At 32.7% G+C, this 21,158-nt stretch overlaps 2 protein-coding genes and 1 long non-coding RNA gene across 3 annotated transcripts; all 3 read left to right on the top strand.

Moving 5' to 3' along the window:
- Positions 1-11,388: 11,388 nt before the first annotated feature.
- On the top strand, positions 11,389-14,239 carry LOC141614917 (uncharacterized). Its single transcript, XR_012529465.1, has 2 exons — positions 11,389-11,723; positions 14,007-14,239. It is a non-coding gene; the product is annotated as an uncharacterized LOC141614917 (long non-coding RNA).
- Positions 14,240-17,516: 3,277 nt separating this feature from the next.
- LOC141613526 (protein FAR1-RELATED SEQUENCE 5-like) lies at positions 17,517-19,599 on the top strand. Its single transcript, XM_074432265.1, has 6 exons — positions 17,517-17,559; positions 18,063-18,547; positions 18,636-18,647; positions 18,801-18,918; positions 19,025-19,080; positions 19,210-19,599. The coding sequence occupies exons 1-6, from the start codon at positions 17,517-17,519 to the stop codon at positions 19,597-19,599; spliced, it is 1,104 nt and encodes a 367-aa protein (XP_074288366.1).
- Positions 19,600-20,079: 480 nt separating this feature from the next.
- On the top strand, positions 20,080-20,838 carry LOC141613525 (uncharacterized). The gene is made up of 3 exons (XM_074432264.1): positions 20,080-20,356; positions 20,414-20,475; positions 20,572-20,838. The coding sequence occupies exons 1-3, from the start codon at positions 20,080-20,082 to the stop codon at positions 20,836-20,838; spliced, it is 606 nt and encodes a 201-aa protein (XP_074288365.1).
- The last annotated feature ends 320 nt before the right edge of the window (positions 20,839-21,158 follow it).

The following is a 21,158-nucleotide window of genomic DNA, read 5'->3' as shown; positions in this document are numbered from 1 at the left end:
ACTAGTGCCTCTTTGGAAGGTGGTGCTCCTTCGGCTGAAGATTATCATATATTGTAGCCATAATTGCCAAAATGAGAGTACTCAAGTCTTCCTCTCAAAAACCTGTCTTCTAACTGTGCAAAAGCAAAACTAGAAGCAAAGGTAAGCAACGGCCTCAAGGAACCAAAGTTCCTTGAGACAAGAAAAATAAACTAAAAAATAAAGCAAACAGAATTACACCGTCTCCCCGGCAACGGCGCCAAAATTTGATACCGTCGTTTTGTATCAAAATTAAATTTATAATTCCAAACTAAAACTATAGCTAGTGATAGTAAGGGTCGAACCACAGAGAGACAAGGTTGATTTTGTTTGCTATTTTTCAGTTTATAGAAGTAACAATTAAAAGGGGGGGTTTTGAAATTGGTTGATTCTAATGACTAACTGCTTAAATAAGAATTTCAAGATAAAAGGAAGATCGGGAAATTCGGTTCACCATGGCAATGGTCAGGGCAATAAGGTAGCAGAAATCCTATAATACGGTCTCAGGGGGTAAAAGCAAGCCTTTCGATCTATGCTCAAATTAACCTTGCGGTCTTCTAATTCCCCGAAATTTCTCAAAGCTTTCGCTCAAAGGAAATTCCAATCTAATGATAATTCTAATTACTAATCTTTCAATCTAGTAAAAAGGCTTATCAAAAGACAACAAGATCGATACGGAAGAATTCATGCTAACAAACAATCCTAATTTATGCCATGGCTCACCTCGTTCCCAATCAAAACAATTAGCTACGCATGACTAAAACTACAACAATTGCTAAATTGATAACAAAGAACAAGATTGACATGATTGAATTTAAATAAAAGGCAAAAGACAAAAGACGAATTGCTGGAATTAAATTGGTAAAACAAGAATTGAAATAACAAGAATTAAAAGAAGAAGAAACTTGCATAAAACTTACTAATTGAAAAGATGAACAACGTAATCCAATTCGAGGTTTTCCGTCCCAAAACTAGATCTAAGAACTTAGTTCTTCAAAAAAATGAAAAGCATAACCTAATAATTGCTGCGTTCTACTCATAAAAAGATGCCAAAAGTTAATTACAAGTTGGGCTTTTAAAAGTCTAACACGAAGAAATAAATCTCAGCTCGCAGACTGGTCGATCGACCGGTCAGCATGGTCGATCGACCGGTAAATGCGAAACAATGCACTTCGCTGATTTCAACGGTCGATCGACCAAAGGAGGGTGATCGATCGATGGTGGTCTTGTGCGGCTGGCTCTTCCTCTCTTCAATTCAGCTCTTCACTGCTTTGCACGCATCCCAAGGTGGGTGAATTCGAACTTCCTTCTTCAAAGCTTCCCTGAAGTTGCCTCCGGAGGACGATTCAGGCTTGATTAGCTTACTTCCACTCATTCCTACAATAAATCATAGAGAATGCAAAGTAAACCGTTTCGGGAGAAATAGTAGCTTAAGGCTAACAAATACGCATGGAAATACGTGCCAAAACCGCAGATAAAGTGTATAGAATATGCACGTATCAAAGAGTATGGACGTATGATTCTGGTATACATGCTGATAATGATTGTTTATGTTATGTTTTAGTTGTTTAAAGAAGTTAATCTACCCACCTGACGTTTGTTGTTTTTCTTATAAAACTTTTACAAATTTTAAAAACGTCAGATTTATCAAATTTGTGGAGACCGACCATTCCCTTGACAGGCGAAGCTGAAGATGGGATTTAGAAATACTTTTTATTAGTACGTATTGTAGATTGTTAGAAACAACTGTAATTTTTAGCATTATCTTGTAATTGGAATTAGTTGAAAATAGTAGTGATTCGGATATGTATTTATCTTCCGCTGTTTCTTATTTTGGACTAATATTTAATAAAGTCCTAAAAATTCAGGTTGTTACAGTTGGTATCAGAGCATGGTTATTCTGGTTGATGTTAAAATCTCCATATTTTAACAGTACCTTTAATATTCTATGCTCCCCAGTTAATGGAAACGTGTCATCTATTTTCTAGGATCGTAAGTTAAAATGACCTGATCACTTAAAAGAAGTGGGTAAAAGGGTAGAAATAATAAGGACCGACCTAGCTTAGCACCTCATAGTTTAATCTGTTTTATCGCTACTTGTGGTTGACTTATGTGTTTTATCTGTAGTGTATAATTGGTTGTTATGGGTAGTCTTAACTTTATAACTACTAGCCAAACATTTGATATTTAACTCCTACTAACTTCGTTTTTATGGAGACCGTTGGGACAAGCGAATTGCATTGGATGGAGTCAATCTTGTTGAGGCGAAACTTCGTGATACTTCTATTAGATTTAACTTCTCTTGCGTAAATTCTCCTCCGCTTTTTCTTGTGCCTTCCACTCTTTTTTAAATTATAATGTTAAGTACTTGCTTTCGACATTTATTATGATGTCGCCTAAATTTTTAAACTGACTACAACAAAATTTTGGTTCTTTCGATTTCATTTAACTACTACCGATTTTTAAAATCCCTTGTACTATTGCCTTTCTGAAAGTTAAATTTTTGTATAAAGTAGTGTTGAAATTCGTTTACGCTATTAATATTTTCTTTCAAATTTAGTTAAATTTCTTCTAATCAGTTGGTTCTATTAGATTTCACAAATATCTTGTACATGTTAGTTTGGTTTGAAATATAGCATTTTACATAAAATTATAATCATACTCTTCCAGTTCCATAAACTTTATTTCTTACTTATATACATTGATATTCTAATGAAGGTTTCTAAACTATGATTTTATGAAATAGTAAATTTGTCACAACTCTCCTACCCGTATAGTACCTAGCCTTAGTTATGATACAGTAATGTCATATATAACATTGAGGATCATAAAATTTTAACTTTTAAGTATGAAATGAAATATATTCTTATTTGGGGTAATGTTCTCAACCGAAAGTTTGGAGTCAAAATTTTTATTGGAAATGAAAGGGTATGACAATGAATGATTAGAGATTATAAAGAGTCTAGCCTTATGGTTATCAACTTGTGAAATAAGAAATACTTGATGGTACATTAAGGATATAGATATATATGTGTACTTCTTGGTGAAATAAGGGTGAATGTGGAGCAATATAAAAAAAAGTATACCGGAAATTGAAGGTTATTTGGTGATCTAAATTGTTGGAGTAACTATTTTGGTTTGTAACTATATTGGTTTCAGGATTCGATGGGATATGATGGAAACAAATTCGGCTTTGTTTTATGGATATTAGTTGTTGAACTATTTAAGGGTGATTAGGAATATCATTATATAATTCACGGAATAGAATAAAAGAATTTGGGGAATAAGTTAAGTGGATATTTGTTTGAATAATAATTCGATATTTCAAATGAATTCATTTATAGATCAATTTTGATCTAGGAAATAACTGCGGTATGTGGAATGTGGATGAATACTTGAATAATGATAGTAAATAGTGTAAACTTATTGTGAATTTATACAAATTATGAGTAGGTTGTAAACTCGTGATATGAGAACAAGCAAATCCAAGGCCACAATTGAGGTAATGAGAAATAAAGGAAATTAAGGAGACTTAGTAACGATACTTAAAGGACAAAGGACGATTTAAAGGTTTTGTGAATGTTGTTTGTAAACCATTTATATTTGGAAACTTATCATTGAAGATAGTTAAGACAATTTGAAAAGCCTGGGACTTAAGAACCTAGTGTAATAGAAATATAATTTGGATGACAAAGTATTTGTCTCTTAGTTTGAAATATAGATTGAGTTCATAAATAAATTTTGAGGAACGTTGGAAATAAATAAACGGTGAAAGGTTGATGGATATGTTAGATAATATTGTGGGAGAGTTATTAGAAATGTAAAGAAATGATAATTATTGAGACGAGCGTACATTTGGTAAACCAGGATTATAGTGGTTAGTAAGTTTATGAGAATGATGAAATTTGAGCATGTAGATATATACCATCTCATGAAGATTGAACCCATATGAGTGCTATTTTGCGGAGGTGTGGCACATATTGAGGAACCTAAACCATTCTCAGTAATTTTCGTACCTTCCAAGTTTTGAGGACGAAATTTTTTGTTAGGGGGTAGGACTGTAACACCCCGTATTTTTACCACTCTTTTATAATTTCTTTTCAATTTACGATTATATTTTGTTGGATTTTAAAAACTACCAGACCCCCTTTCACAGGATGGATATAGATATGCACATTTTTGTTTTTCCAAAATTACTTTGTTTTAAAACTCCTCTTTAAAAAATTTATTTTATTTTTAATCGATTTCATTTTTAAGCCCAACTTAAGACGGATGAAATTCTTCTGTTAATTATCATGATCAGTTGTTCCTTCATGCGATTCGAAGGGAAGAGCAATCAGAGTTGGACAAGAAGCTAGCCGACTGAGCCAGGATTCACAAGGCACTCTATATTTCTAACCTGACTTCAATAGGATTATTATACGATAAACCAGTTTCAAAAATGATCTTTTCGTATTAAAATGTAGTTTCTAAGATATTTAAACATAATTTCTAAATAATACTTTAGCAAATTTCAAAAATACGTTGTTAAATTAATCCGTTTGTAATACGTTAATAAAACGTCTTTTATTAACCCGAGTCAAATTTATAAACTGCGTATGTGAAACTTGTTTAGTTAATCTGTTTATATTTTGTCTTAAACTATATAAATCTCTCATTTTATAATAACTTTGGATTCAGTTGACATCGTGACAGTCCGACATCTTCAAATATTAAAAATAATAATTTCGTGTTACTAATACGTCATTATCGTTATATTAATACGCGATTATTATCAACTCGTGAGTTCGTGATCAGACTTAGTTATTCTAATAGCTGAGTCTTATTTATGCAATTACACCATAAGTATTATAAAATTTTATTTGATCAGTTTTGTTTGGACTTAAAATTATTTATCCATTTTAAACTTTTATTGTGTTTATTAAAAATTCTGAAAACTAATCTTATAATATAAAACCGAGCCAATTATGACTTGTGAGATAATTCATCATGAAGCCCTCCATGTGTTCCCTCCTCGTTTCTTATTAATAAGGCTCATGTAGCCACCAAATTTTCATTTGACACTAATTCCTCCACCTCATTTACTTGGATACAAATAACCTTCACCTTGTCATATTTCTCATTAATTTTCTAAAAATAATACCCCAAATTTCTTTCGTTTTCCAGAATACACAACCACAAAAAAAATTGAAACCCAAGCTCCATGTTCATATTTTTTCTAATGATATTTATGAAGCATCAAATTCCAAATTCAATTGCTTCTTCAAATTGCAAATCTTAATATCCTCACTCAACCTTTCATTATCTAGAAAATCCATATCAAACAAGATTAAAGAGTCTCAATTTGTCCCATAAAAGTGAGATTTACCGGACCGATGTCAAATTTCAACTCATCTCTTCAAGTTTCAATTCTTATTAAAGAAGAGGAGGACGGAGGACCCGACGTAAGAAAGCGGTACCGATTTTCTAAACTCAGTGGAACCGTCCTAACTTCGGAGCTTTGATTAAGAATATCTAATCCCTTTAAAAGGGTGGGTAAATTAAAAAAATTTCTTTCTTTTTATTATTATTGCGTGTGGAATAATTTGATTCAATTGATAATTGCATGTTAATTTTGTATGCTAGTTGTTGGATGAGATCAAGTTGACTATGGGCAAAAATTTTAGGGACTTAAAAGAAGATTTTTTTGGAAAGTTCTTTTTGATGTTGGCCGAATAACAGGGAGTAGTAAAAGGTTGTTTTCCTCAAAAATGTAAACTTATTTTACTATTTTTATCAAGTATATAAACTATTGGAAATTTTAAATATTTTTGGAAAGAAAAGTTTAAGGATAGACCGTGAGATTAAAATTTTATAAAGAAAATTGGAATATAAATTTGTACATTACTTTCCTAATAATATATTTGGACATGGAATATAGTAATTGCATAGTAAGTTTTGATTAGTAATATCTTTACACTTATTATTGTTAGCTTTATATTTTTAATTAAATGAGATGGTTATATTAAAATTGTCTTATGGGATTCAGTTTATTAGCTAGACTGTTAGTGTGATTGTATATTTATTATTTTTTGTTTGCCTAGTTGCTATGCATAATTAGAAGCCTTGTAATTTAATTTCCGTTTCTATGTAATTTAATGATTGTTTGCGAGACTTGACCATCGGTACCCCAAAAATGTAATAATTTAAAGACCTAGTTTATTTTAAACAATCGAGTTAGAATTTTAGAACCTTGGCGACAGTTTAGGCATGACACACGATATCGTTAGTCCAATTTCAAATATTAAGTTGAGTTAATTTAGAAGTAATTTTATTTTATGAGTCACCATTTGATGACAATTTTTTTTACATAAATTTGAAAAGGATTTGAGTAACAATTACTTTTAGCTTAAGGGAATTTGACTAAAATAGCTCCTTTCGAAATTTCTCAAATCAAGGAATTTTATTCAAATTGCAAATTGGGGTCAAAATTTTTAAAGGCTTGAATTGTTAATTAAACTCAAGTTCTCAACTAAAACCGAGTCCTTTTAGCCTACCATATTGTTAGCCAAATATAGAATTACTAAATCGAAATTTTGACAAAGTTCTTGTAGAAACTCTTTCGGACAAATCTTCTCAACTTGATATTTTCAATTAATAAATTTAATAGTATAGAGTGAACTTAAGTAAATAAGGAAATGATTCTTTAATCTTCTTATTATTAAATTTTGTATCAAATCGAAGTTTTAAAACAAGTCACTTTCCACTTTCGGTCAAATTATCTTTACTTGGATTATTTAGTTAATAAAATCAATTATATAAAGTGGGTCAGTAAAAACTGAATTAGGAAACGATTTTACAATCAATTAACTACCAAGGGTCTAAGACCGTCCCTTAGTTGAATTGATTAAACTTGGTTTGATAATATGGTGTTTCACTTGTATTATTAACCTAATTCGATAGCGAAGTCCCGACTTATAAATAGGGACAAACCCAATAAGACGACCAATGATTGAATTTGTGTCATTTGGTTTCGATAAAACTTTTATCAAGGAAAGAAAATAGATTTGGAATTTCAGTTGTTAACACATAATGAATTTAGAAATATTTCATGTTTTCTTGGGCATTTTTAGGATTGAATTCGAAAGCTCATTGAGCGGGAAAGTATGTTATTACTATTGTGTACGTAATGACATGGAAGAATTGCAATTAGCTTAACCGTATAAAACCGTCCGTGCGTACGAAAGGTCTTTGGTGGACCTATCCTTAGACTCGAGAGTAGGCGGGAGTGTGGCCATGCTTTAGATGGGGACCTGATAAGTCTCGTACGTGTTAGGTGGATCGCATCCGGGTTTCCGATGCTCTTGATGATAGGTGGTAGACCTCGGGGATAACTAGCCGGATGGTGAGTAGTCCGTGATGCGGGTCTGTCAACCCCACGCACCGGCATTCGACCCTGGAGATGAGTGGACGAATTTTGTTTTAAACGTGCTTATGTCACCACGGTAAACAGGAGTAATAAATGTAAGCCCCCTGGTATCGGTGTGATTGGCGATATATGATTATCTTACAAGTTTCAACTATTGGTCATATAGTGGGGACGTGTACGGTAATTGGCCGATATATCGTGATAAAATGTTACTAAAAGCAATACGGCATTGAAAAATTTGTTTGTTTTCTCAAAAATTGTGTGTTAAGAGTATGGACGTATGATTCTGGTATACATGCTGATAATGATTGTTTATGTTATGTTTTAGTTGTTTAAAGAAGTTAATCTACCCACCTGACGTTTGTTGTTTTTCTTATAAAACTTTTACAAATTTTAAAAACGTCAGATTTATCAAATTTGTGGAGACCGACCATTCCCTTGACAGGTGAAGCTGAAGATGGGATTTAGAAATACTTTTTATTAGAACGTATTGTAGATTGTTAGAAACAACCGTAATTTTTAGCATTATCTTGTAATTGGAATTAGTTGAAAATAGTAGTGACTCGGATATGTATTTATCTTCCGCTGTTTCTTATTTTGGACTTATATTTAATAAAGTCCTAAAAATCCGGGTTGTTACAGTTGGTATCAGAGCATGGTTATTCTGGTTGATGTTAAAATCTCCATATTTTAACATTACCTTTAATATTCTATGCTCCCCAGTTTATGGAAACGAGTCATCTATTTTCTAGGATCGTAAGTTAAAATGACCTGATCACTTAAAAGAAGTGGGTAAAAGGGTAGAAATAATAAGGACCGGCCTAGCTTAGCACCCCATAGTTTAATCTGTTTTATCGCTACTTATGGTTGACTTATGTGTTTTATCTGTAGTGTATAATTGGTTGTTATGGGTAGTCTTAACTTTATAACTACTAGCCAAACATTTGATATTTAACTCCTACTAACTTCGTTTTTATGGAGACCGTTGGGACAAGCGAATTGCATTGGATGGAGTCAATCTTGTTGAGGCGAAACTTCGTGATACTTCTATTAGACTTAACTTCTCTTGCGTAAATTCTCCTCCGCTTTTTCTTGTGCCTTCCACTCTTTTTTAAATTATAATGTTAAGTACTTGCTTTCGACATTTATTATGATGTCGCCTAAATTTTTAAACTGACTACAACAAAATTTTGGTTCTTTCGATTTCATTTAACTACTACCGATTTTTAAAATCCCTTGTACTATTGCCTTTCTGAAAGTTAAATTTTTGTATAAAGTAGTGTTGAAATTCGTTTACGCTATTAATATTTTCTTTCAAATTTAGTTAAATTTCTTCTAATCAGTTGGTTCTATTAGATTTCACAAATATCTTGTACATGTTAGTTTGGTTTGAAATATAGCATTTTACATAAAATTATAATCATACTCTTCCAGTTCCATAAACTTTATTTCTTACTTATATACATTGATATTCTAATGAAGGTTTCTAAACTATGATTTTATGAAATAGTAAATTTGTCACAACTCTCCTACCCGTATAGTACCTAGCCTTAGTTATGATACAGTAATGTCATATATAACATTGAGGATCATAAAATTTTAACTTTTAAGTATGAAATGAAATATATTCTTATTTGGGGTAATGTTCTCAACCGAAAGTTTGGAGTCAAAATTTTTATTGGAAATGAAAGGGTATGACAATGAATGATTAGAGATTATAAAGAGTCTAGCCTTATGGTTATCAACTTGTGAAATAAGAAATACTTGATGGTACATTAAGGATATAGATATATATGTGTACTTCTTGGTGAAATAAGGGTGAATGTGGAGCAATATAAAAAAAAAGTATACCGGAAATTGAAGGTTATTTGGTGATCTAAATTGTTGGAGTAACTATTTTGGTTTGTAACTATATTGGTTTCAGGATTCGATGGGATATGATGGAAACAAATTCGGCTTTGTTTTATGGATATTAGTTGTTGAACTATTTAAGGGTGATTAGGAATATCATTATATAATTCACGGAATAGAATAAAAGAATTTGGGGAATAAGTTAAGTGGATATTTGTTTGAATAATAATTCGATATTTCAAATGAATTCATTTATAGATCAATTTTGATCTAGGAAATAACTGCGGTATGTGGAATGTGGATGAATACTTGAATAATGATCGTAAATAGTGTAAACTTATTGTGAATTTATACAAATTATGAGTAGGTTGTAAACTCGTGATATGAGAACAAGCAAATCCAAGGCCACAATTGAGGTAATGAGAAATAAAGGAAATTAAGGAGACTTAGTGACGATACTTAAAGGACAAAGGACGATTTAAAGGTTTTGTGAATGTTGTTTGTAAACCATTTATATTTGGAAACTTATCATTGAAGATTGTTAAGACAATTTGAAAAGCCTGGGACTTAAGAACCTAGTGTAATAGAAATATAATTTGGATGACAAAGTATTTGTCTCTTAGTTTGAAATATAGATTGAGTTCATAAATAAATTTTGAGGAACGTTGGAAATAAATAAACGGTGAAAGGTTGATGGATATGTTAGATAATATTGTGGGAGAGTTATTAGAAATGTAAAGAAATGATAATTATTGAGACGAGCGTACATTTGGTAAACCAGGATTATAGTGGTTAGTAAGTTTATGAGAATGATGAAATTTGAGCATGTAGATTTATACCATCTCATGAAGATTGAACCCATATGAGTGCTATTTTGCGGAGGTGTGGCACATATTGAGGAACCTAAACCATTCTCAGTAATTTTCGTACCTTCCAAGTTTCGAGGACGAAACTTTTTGTTAGGGGGTAGGACTGTAACACCCCGTATTTTTACCACTCTTTTATAATTTCTTTTCAATTTACGATTATATTTTGTTGGATTTTAAAAACTACCAGACCCCCTTTCACAGGATGGATATAGATATGCACATTATTGTTTTTCCAAAATTACTTTGTTTTAAAACTCCTCTTTAAAAAATTTATTTTATTTTTAATCGATTTCATTTTTAAGCCCAACTTAAGACGGATGAAATTCTTCTGTTAATTATCATGATCAGTTGTTCCTTCATGCGATTCGAAGGGAAGAGCAATCAGAGTTGGACAAGAAGCTAGCCGACTGAGCCAGGATTCACAAGGCACTCTATATTTCTAACCTGACTTCAATAGGATTATTATACGATAAATCAGTTTCAAAAATGATCTTTTCGTATTAAAATGTAGTTTCTAAGATATTTAAACATAATTTCTAAATAATACTTTACGCAAATTTCAAAAATACGTTGTTAAATTAATCCGTTTGAAATACGTTAATAAAACGTCTTTTATTAACCCGAGTCAAATTTATAAACTGCGTATGTGAAACTTATTTAGTTAATCTATTTATATTTTGTCTTAAACTATATAAATCTCTCATTTTATAATAACTTTGGACTCAGTTGACATCGTGACAGTCCGACATCTTCAATTATTAAAAATAATAATTTCGTGTTACTAATACGTCATTATCGTTATATTAATACGCGATTATTATCAACTCGTGAGTTCGTGACCAGACTTAGTTATTCTAATAGCTGAGTCTTATTTATGCAATTACACCATAAGTATTATAAAATTTTATTTGATCAATTTTGTTTGGACTTAAAATTATTTGTCCATTTTAAACTTTTATTGTGTTTATTAAAAATTCTGAAAACTAATCTTATAATATAAAACCGAGCCAATTATGACTTGTGAGATAATTCATCATGAAGCCCTCCATGTGTTCCCTCCTCGTTTCTTATTAATAAGGCTCATGTAGCCACCAAATTTTCATTTGACACTAATTCCTCCACCTCATTTACTTGGATACAAATAACCTTCACATTGTCATATTTCTCATTAATTTTCTAAAAATAATACCCCAAATTTCTTTCGTTTTCCAGAATACACAACCACAAAAAAAATTGAAACCCAAGCTCCATGTTCATATTTTTTCTAATGATATTTATGAAGCATCAAATTCCAAATTCAATTGCTTCTTCAAATTGCAAATCTTAATATCCTCACTCAACCTTTCATTATCTAGAAAATCCATATCAAACAAGATTAAAGAGTCTCAATTTATCCCATAAAAGTGAGATTTACCGGACCGATGTCAAATTTTAACTCATCTCTTCAAGTTTCAATTCTTATTAAAGAAGAGGAGGACGGAGGACCCGACGTAAGAAAGCGGTACCGATTTTCTAAACTCAGTGGAACCGTCCTAACTTCGGAGCTTTGATTAAGAATATCTAATCCCTTTAAAAGGGTGGGTAAATTAAAAAATTTTCTTTCTTTTTATTATTATTGCGTGTGGAATAATTTGATTCAATTGATAATTGCATGTTAATTTTGTATGCTAGTTGTTGGATGAGATCAAGTTGACTATGGGCAAAAATTTTAGGGACTTAAAATAAGATTTTTTTGGAAAGTTCTTTTTGATGTTGGCCGAATAACAGGGAGTAGTAAAAGGTTGTTTTCCTCAAAAATGTAAACTTATTTTACTATTTTTATCAAGTATATAAACTATTGGAAATTTTAAATATTTTTGGAAAGAAAAGTTTAAGGATAGACGGTGAGATTAAAATTTTATAAAGAAAATTGGAATATAAATTTGTACATTACTTTCCCAATAATATATTTGGACATGGAATATAGTAATTGCCTAGTAAGTTTTGATTAGTAATATCTTTACACTTATTATTGTTAGCTTTATATTTTTAATTAAATGAGATGGTTATATTAAAATTGTCTTATGGGGTTCATTTTATTAGCTAGACTGTTAGTGTGATTGTATATTTATTATTGGTTGTTTGCCTAGTTGCTATGCATAATTAGAAGCCTTGTAATTTAATTTCCGTTTCTATGTAATTTAATGATTGTTTGCGAGACTTGACCATCGGTATCCCGAAAAATGTAATAATTTAAAGACCTAGTTTATTTTAAACAATCGAGTTAGAAGTTTAGAACCTTGGCGACAGTTTAGGCTTGACACACGATATCGTTAGTCCAATTTCAAATATTAAGTTGGGTTAATTTAGAAGTAATTTTATTTTATGAGTCACCATTTGATGACAATTTTTTTTACATAAATTTGAAAAGGATTTGAGTAACAATTACTTTTAGCTTAAGGGAATTTGACTAAAATAGCTCCTTTCGAAATTTCTCAAATCAAGGAATTTTTTTCAATTTGCAAATTGGGGTCAAAATTTTTAAAGGCTTGAATTGTTAATTAAACTCAAGTTCTCAACTAAAACCGAGTCCTTTTAGCCTACCATATTGTTAGCCAAATATAGAATTACTAAATCGAAATTTTGACAAAGTTCTTGTAGAAACGCTTTCGGACAAATCTTCTCAACTTGATATTTTCAATTAATAAATTTAATAGTATAGAGTGAACTTAAGTAAATAAGGAAATGATTTTTTAATCTTCTTATTATTAAATTTAGTATCAAATCGAAGTTTTAAAACAAGTCACTTTCCACTTTCGGTCAAATTATCTTTACTTGGCTTATTTAGTTAATAAAATCAATTATATAAAGTGGGATCAGTAAAAACTGAATTAGGAAACGATTTTACAATCAATTAACTACCAAGGGTCTAAGACCGTCCCTTAGTTGAATTGATTAAACTTGGTTTGATAATATGGTGTTTCACTTGTATTATTTACCTAGTTCGATAGCGAAGTCCCGACTTATATATAGGGACAAACCCAATAAGCAACCAATGATTGAATTTGTGTCATTTGGTTTCGATAAAACTTTTATCAAGGAAAGAAAATAGATTTTGAATTTCAGTTGTTAACACATAATGAATTTAGAAATATTTCATGTTTTCTTGGGCATTTTTAGGATTGAATTCGAAAGCTCATTGAGCGGGAAAGCATGTTATTACTATTGTGTACGTAATGACATGGAAGAATAGCAATTAGCTAACCGTATAAAACCGTCCGTGCATACGAAGGATCTTTGGTGGACCTATCCTTAGACTCGAGAGTAGGCGGGAGTACGGCCATGCTTTAGGTGGGGACCTGATCAGTCTCGTACGTGTTAGGTGGATCTCATCCGGGTTTCCGATGGTCTTGATTATAGGTGGTAGACCTCGGGGATAACTACCCGGATGGTGAGTAGTCCGTGGTACGGGTCTGTCAACCCCACGCACCGGCATTCGACCCTGGAGATGAGTGGACGAATTTTGTTTTAAACGTGCTTATGTCACCGCGGTAAATGGGGGTAATAAATGTAAGCCCCCTGGTATCGGTGTGATTGGCGATATATGATTATCATACAAGTTTCAACTATTGGTCATATAGTGGGGACGTGTACGGTAATTGGCCGGTATATCGTGATAAAATGTTACTAAAAGCAATACGACATTGAAAATTTTGTTTGTTTTCTCAAAAATTGTGTGTTAAGAGTATGGACGTATGATTCTGGTATACATGCTGATAATGATTGTTTATGTTATGTTTTAGTTGTTTAAAGAAGTTAATTTACCCACCTGACGTTTGTTATTTTTCTTATAAAACTTCTACAAATTTTAAAAACGTCAGATTTATCAAATTTGTGGAGACCGACCATTCCCTTGACAGGCGAAGCTGAAGATGGGATTTAGAAATATTTTTTATTAGAACGTATATTAGATTGTTAGAAACAACTGTAATTTTTAGCATTATCTTGTAATTGGAATTAGTTGAAAATAGCAGTGACTCGGATATGTATTTATCTTCCGCTGTTTCTTATTTTGGACTTATATTTAATAAAGTCCTAAAAATCCGGGTTGTTACACGTGATGTATAGAGGGCGAAGCAACGAGTATGATCTGTTTTCTAATGGTAAGAAGGTCGTTCTTAAGCCCGTCTTCCAAAGCGGCCCAAGCTATGCGTTCTGGCCTTAAGAAAAGATCGAGTCTCACAATGCTAGCCGAGGATGAGGAATTCAAATCTAAAGTAAGTGAGCAAGTATTAGAATACAGCGACATCGATCCCTTAATTGATTTTAATCGATCACCTATATTTGACGAATACGAGGTTGAAGCAGCGGTGGTGGTTGATTCGAAGGCACCATGTTATACACCAGCTCTTGGTGATGGGTTGGGTCTATTTGATTCTGGTTGTGAATGTATGGTTAATCCTTAGGAGGTTAGAGATCAGGCTCGTCGTGGTTTGTTGGAGCGTCTAGCAAAGGAGAGTGCTGCAACTAAGGAAGAATATTCGTGGTTACATTGTTGGTCTGGCAACGGAGTTCATGGTAATTTGCTTATGTTTGTGCACGGAGGGAGGTGGGGTGGTTGGCAGGTGGGGTGGTTGGCACAAGGGCTTTCTGGAAATAAGGCGGAAAAAACTCGTGTTTATCATGAGGCTCGCTATCTTGCTGGTTGTGTTCAGTTTTGATCCCGGAGGAGCAATACTACAAGAATTGAGGTCAATTCTCTTCTAAGGGAGAGGGAATGATCCGAAATTAAGTAGCTCAAATAAGGATGACGGGTCTAAGTTAAATGTCGAAGAAAAGGGCTAAGCTTATCACGTAAAAAGAGAAAACGGTCCAGCTTGGAAATGCATAATTATAGTCGTCGCCTTAAATTTTATCTTATATTATTATTTAGGGAGTAATTTTTATTTCCAAATAAATTAGTTTAATACTTCAGCTCTTTATTTCCTAATAATAGCAGAATAAGGTAAGTCGGTTTTTAGGAAAGTGTGTTTTGTTTCCTATTGGGTTTAGGCGTGTGTTTAGCTGGTTTGTTTAGGGTTTTAGTTCGGTTTTTTACAGCCTATAAAAGGCTTTGTAATTAGCTTTTTTCTTTCACGTATGATTGATAATAAAATTCTCAAGCTTTGCCTTGCAATTGTTTCTTTCGGTTCGACGCGTTTTCGATCCAAAAACCTGGTTATGGTTTGACGCGTTCAAGCTTTAACTAGATCGACTAGCAATAGGTCTTGCTACATCTATCACCATTGGTTGGATTATAGGTCTAATCCAAGCAAACTTTCGTTATAGTGTCGCTTCCGCGAATCAACGAAAGCTGTAAACTTTCGTATCAATTCCTAATGTAATAGTCTTCGGAAATTGTTCATTCCGGTCATTTATTTATCTTTTAATTTGACACAAAGGCCAAAGAAAGAGGAGGAGAGGGCGGATCTAGGAGGCCGAGTGGGCAAATGCCCACCATGAACTCCTACAAATAAATATTTATATGTCTTTTAATTGCACAACAAGCTGTGGTGGTTCAGTTGGTAGAGGTGTGTTCATGCAGTTGGAACTTGGAAGGTCTTAGGATCAACTCCCATTGTTGTCTATTTTTTGTTAACTGATATTTCTGCGTGTTATTTGGGTTTGGCCCGCTCTTTCATTACTAAGCCAAAAATTGTTAGTAGTGAGAATTGAACTCTAGACCTCACAATAATATACCAACAATATATCCATTGAACCACTTGTGCTTATTGCTCATATAATTATTAGAATGCAATATATCCTATAATAAGTGGTGTACAAAGTAAATTCAGTGAAATCTAAAGCATTTTGGAGAAAAAATCAACGGGAAACGTTATTTATTAAAACAATATCGATCTAACTAATTAATTTGCCATTTTATTTTACTTCTTACGACATTATTTTAGAGAAAAAAGTTCCAAAATATAGAAATAATTTTTAAGATAAAAATAACGCATCAAAAAAAATTTCGGTGCCCCCCTTATACAAAATTCCAGCGTCCGCCCTTGAGTCATTATAGTTGGATGACAAGTGAATAAAATGATGTGGATGAACCAATTGCTCAGCAAAAAGTATACCCAAAAAAGAAAGATAAATAATTGAGTGAGACACCACTAAATCTTATATATATATATATATATATATATATATATATATATATATATATATATATATATATAGCCAAGTTCAAATGAGTCCACTCAAATATATGAGTCCCTAAGTCCTTTTTTTGGCCATTGGATTAGGTGAAAGGAATGGCTGAGATTTGTTTGAGTTTTACGTTAAAAAAAAAGAACTCAACAATTAATCATAATGAATACACTTTTTATGCTCCCAACACTGATTACCTCGTATTCATAATCACAACTGTAATATCTCCTTCCACTTTCAATCTCTATAACCTTCTCTCTAACCCTTTCTTCTTCCTCATATTATTCCCTAAAAAATTAATCTTCATACTGCGTTAAAAACATCCTTTCATCCTTTATTCAGTTCTTTATAATTCCCTAAAAATTTCGTCCATATTCATCCTTTATTTAGTTCTTTTTCTACTAGTGTAGATCCCGCGCAAATGCGCGGTAAATATAGGCCTTTTAATTTTTAATGTATTAGTTATAGATTTTAGATTATATCTCGCGAATTTTTATAAAAAGTAACTAATATTAAAATTAATCAAAAAAATTGAATAACTCCATGAATTGTGTTTTTTATGAAAATATTTTAACTACATCAAACTTTTTAAGAAAATCCTTTTTCGTCAAGAAGTTAATAATAGGAGATACAGTTTTTATGTATAGATTATTTTAAATGGAAAATTAGTTTAATAAATGAAAATATAATTTGTTTCCATATATAAGTTTGAGCACTTTGGAGGGAAAACTTTAGAGAAGTTGTATTCTCTTAGTATATAGGAGGATTTATACTTTTAAAATTTGACCCTCATTAATATTTATCAGTTCACTCCATTTTATTTTGATTTGAAACAAAAAAATTGAAATGGAAAACTAATAAAAAATTTATTTAAGTTGTGATTTTTTTTTGTGAATATTTTTGTCACGAAGCAAATAGTAAGCATGTTTCAAGTTATTCTCTACAATAATAACTATTGCATTACTGAAAAATTTAGCAACTTATACTTTATAATTTAATATCAATTTTATTTTATTTTAATGAAAAAATTATAGTTATGAATTTATTTGAAAAATTAGAATTTATTTATAAGAATATATTCATTGAAAAGATAATAATGTAATGAAAGAAATTTTTATTTATTACCTTATTTAGCTAGATGCTTTTTGGAGGGAAAACTAAGAGAATTTTTATTCTCTTAGTAGTAGGGGGGATTTTTCATGGCTGATATGGAGATTGTGGCTTATGAGGCTGTTGAGAACGGTAAGATGGGTACTCCTAATTTAATTGTTGTATAGAGATATTTTAATAGTTATCCTTGTTAAACGTCTTTATTGTCAGAAAACATATTGTGTTTATATGAACAGTAATATGGAATGTATGTAGTTGTAAAATATGCATGGCGTTAAATTTATCTTCTTCTTTCTTTTTGGGGTGACAGATGAACATGTAGTGGTTGTATGTAGACATTTTAGAAAAGGGAGAGGAAAGAAGCTAAGGAAAAAAGGTTACAGAAGGGATTTTTAGACGATACAGGGGAGAGGAGTGGTCGGTTGTAGTAGTTTCTTGATTAGGGTTTTGTACAATTTTTGTCTTAGTTAAAGTTTTAGGTGTTATACATTAAAGTTTTGTACAATTTTTGTCTTAGTTAAAGTTTTAGGTCTTAGAAATTTTTTACTGATATGTTAGTACGTTGGTATAGTTTTATTTGAGCAGGATTTTTTTTTTTTACTGATATTTTAGTTTGTGATTTTTTTTTTCGTCAGGTACAGTTGATGCAGATGATAAAACAATTCCACCTGTGTCAGAGGAAGAATTGTGTAAGCAGTTGGAGGACGTATTTACACCGTACATCGGGATGGAGTTTGGGGATATTGAGGAAGCTATAACATTTTATAAGGTGTACGCACTTGGGATTGGGTTCGATGTGAGAAAATACACAACCAAAAAGTGGTGTGACGGAACTATAAAATCAAAACTATTGGTTTGTAATAGGGAGGGGTTTACAAAATCAAGTAACGAAAGTACGAGTAAAGAAGAAGATGGAGGTAGGCAGGAGAGAAGAAATAAGCTAAAGAGGATGGGTTGTAAAGCTTGGATGAGGTTATTTTCGAAGAATGGTGTGCTTTTAGTAAACCGGTTTCATGAAGAACATAATCACAAGCTTGTTGCTGTCAAAGATAGGGAGTTTCAAAAATTATCAAAAAATATTTCCAAGTATCACATGGGACTAATTGTCTCAAATTCAAGGGTTGGTAACTTAGATTTCTTAATTTCAGAGCTAAAGTTTTAAAATTTACGTTTAAAGTTTCAATACTGAGTGTGTATTATGGTGTCAGACTTTTTATGTTGTACGTTGTTGATGTTTGAAATTTTGTATATTACAATTTCGTAGTTCACGTATAAAGTTCCATTATTGAAATATGTAGTTGAATTTCCAGAAATTGATTTAATGTTTCACAAAGTGTGAGTTAAACTTTCAAAATTGCCGTTTAAAGTTTCAGTGGTATATGTGGCCATTTGCAAACCTGAACTGTGTTGAAGTTACAAAATTTGTCGTTAAAATTGCAAAGTTAACGTCTAACGTTTTAGTACTCAGCTTGGGTGTTAAAAGCCAGGGACGTAATTCAAGTGTCATGTTTTGGGGTTTTAAATTTGAAAGTTTGTGGACAAAGTTTCTGAAGATAATGTTGTAATTTAGTTTCCATTAACTGAGTTAAACTTTCAGAAATGAGTGTTGAATTTTGGAATGGAACGTTTAAAGTTTCAATGACATTTACGCTTGTGAGTATGAATTTTCCTGAACTGGGTTAAAGTTTCTAATACTGATAGGTAGAAATTAGTAGTAGACGTTTGAAGTTTCGAGTGTGAATTTAATTTCTGTTGTGACGTTGGTTTGTTAATTCATTGCAGCTTAATATAGGAGCAACAAGGACTTACAGAATGTGTAAGGAGGTTGTTAACAGGTTTCACAATATAGGGGCTAGTTTGAACGACTTCAAAAATTTCCAAAGAGACATTAAGTGTTTTATTCATGAAAGGGACGGACAACTTTTCATTGATCACTTCAAGAACATGGCAGAGACCCGGCCAGGTTTCTACTTCGACTATGATGTTGACGTAGATGGTAGCCTACGCCGCGCAATTTGGGCGGATGGCATTGCTAGGAGGAACTACTCCGTCTTTGGAGATGCAGTTTCTTACGACCCTACTTACTCCACTAACAAGTACAAGATGGTTTTCACTCCCTTCACAGGGGTTGACAACCATAAACGATCAATAATTTCTGTTGTGCCCTTATAGCGAAAGAAAATACGGAATCGTTTAATTGGTTGTTCGAGAGGTTTTTGATTGCTATGGGGGGGAAGGAACCAGAGTACATAATAACAGATCAAGATCCTGGAATAATTGCGTCAGTACCCGAAAAATTCATGACAGCACGGCACCGGTTCTGCATGTGGCACATTATGAATAAGGTTCCCTGTAAGTATGGTAGCAAAAGGAAAGATTACCAGGTTTTTCTAAAAAGGTTAAATGCTATTGTATGGCGAGGAACTTGAAGCAGAGGAGTTCGACAATAGATGGTCAGCAATAATGGAGGAACACGTACCCGCTGACATTGAATGGTTTACGGACTGCTATGATATAAGGAGGCAGTGGGTGATGACGCATTGTAAGGACTTGAGAATGGGGGGAATTATGAGGACGACACAACGGTCGGAGAGTGAAAACAGTTTTTTCAAGAGGTCTGAGGCCGGAAATGGTACTCTTGTTGAGTTTTAGATGCGCTTTGAAAGTGCTTTGGACCAACAAAGACACAACCAGAAGAGGCTTGATAACGAAAACCGTCAATCAAACCCTAAGTTGTGCAGTAAGTTGGCAATAGAGAGTGATGGGGCGAAGATTTACACACATGATATCTTCGAGGAGTTTCAAGAGGAGTTAAAGAACGCAATTGGTGGATTTAGTTGCAAGGGTTTCTTGGAGTCGAACAACTTAGAGGTTACTACCTTGAAGGATTCATTGGGAGGCCGTAATTTTGATGTTCAGTATAACCCAGGTATGAGGCATTTAGTACCTTGTTGATTTATTACTTGTTAAAAAGTGTTTTACGTAGTTGAAGTAGTAGAATTTCATGAAACTGTATTAAAGTTTCAAAGTGTAAGTAATAAAGTTTCTGTAAGTCATGAACGTTTCAATTTCATTTGCTAACTCAAGGACATTTGAGGCGAGTTGTTCCTGTAAACTTTTTGAGAGGAAGGGACTACTCTGCAGGCACATAATTTGGATTATTCTGGTAATGGGGTAAAAAAAATTCCGGATACTGGAATTGTTAGGAGACGGACAAAGGATGCATTGCAGAGTGGTGACTATAGTTGTACTGGGGAGTGTACAGATGACATGGATATTGTAGACAGTAAGCAACTTCAGATGACAAAATTGTGGTCGGAAGTTCACGAAACAATTGGTATGCTTGTTGATAAGGAAAAGGAAGACGTTGAAGGTCTAACTAATTTAATAAGGGATTTAGAGAGAAGCTGACACCGGTAGGTGAGAAGTTGAATAAACAACAGCAAATGGAAAAATTACTTGGTTGTAAAGCAAGTAAGGAGAATTCTATACTGCCACCTAAATATTCCAAAAACAAAGGGAGTGGGAAAAGGATTTTGTCTAGTAAGGCGAAGGCCGTTGCAATTGCAAGTAAGCCGAAACGCATGTGCAATAATTGCAAGAAAATGGCACACCATGACAAGAGGAACTGTCCTAACCCTTTTGATGAGCGTCCACCGCATTTGTCGGAATCATCTGAAGAAGAGGAGGAGGAAGAAGAAGAAGTAGAGGACTTATCAGAGGAGTAGAAT

Source organism: Silene latifolia, chromosome 11 (assembly GCF_048544455.1).
Source record: "Silene latifolia isolate original U9 population chromosome 11, ASM4854445v1, whole genome shotgun sequence".
In the NCBI taxonomy this organism is placed as follows: domain Eukaryota; kingdom Viridiplantae; phylum Streptophyta; class Magnoliopsida; order Caryophyllales; family Caryophyllaceae; genus Silene; species Silene latifolia.
This window is presented reverse-complemented; position numbering and strand designations above follow the sequence as displayed.

Coding starts and splice junctions, on each gene's coding strand:
- LOC141613525 (XM_074432264.1), top strand. CDS start 20,080: ATGCGCTTTGAAAGTGCTTTGGACCAACAAAGACACAACCAGAAGAGG. Junction 20,357..20,413: donor TGATGTTCAGTATAACCCAG/GTATGAGGCATT, acceptor TGTTTTACGTAG/TTGAAGTAGTAGAATTTCAT. Junction 20,476..20,571: donor GTGTAAGTAATAAAGTTTCT/GTAAGTCATGAA, acceptor ACTACTCTGCAG/GCACATAATTTGGATTATTC.
- LOC141613526 (XM_074432265.1), top strand. CDS start 17,517: ATGGCTGATATGGAGATTGTGGCTTATGAGGCTGTTGAGAACG. Junction 17,560..18,062: donor TTATGAGGCTGTTGAGAACG/GTAAGATGGGTA, acceptor TTTTTTCGTCAG/GTACAGTTGATGCAGATGAT. Junction 18,919..19,024: donor GGGTGTTAAAAGCCAGGGAC/GTAATTCAAGTG, acceptor TTAAACTTTCAG/AAATGAGTGTTGAATTTTGG.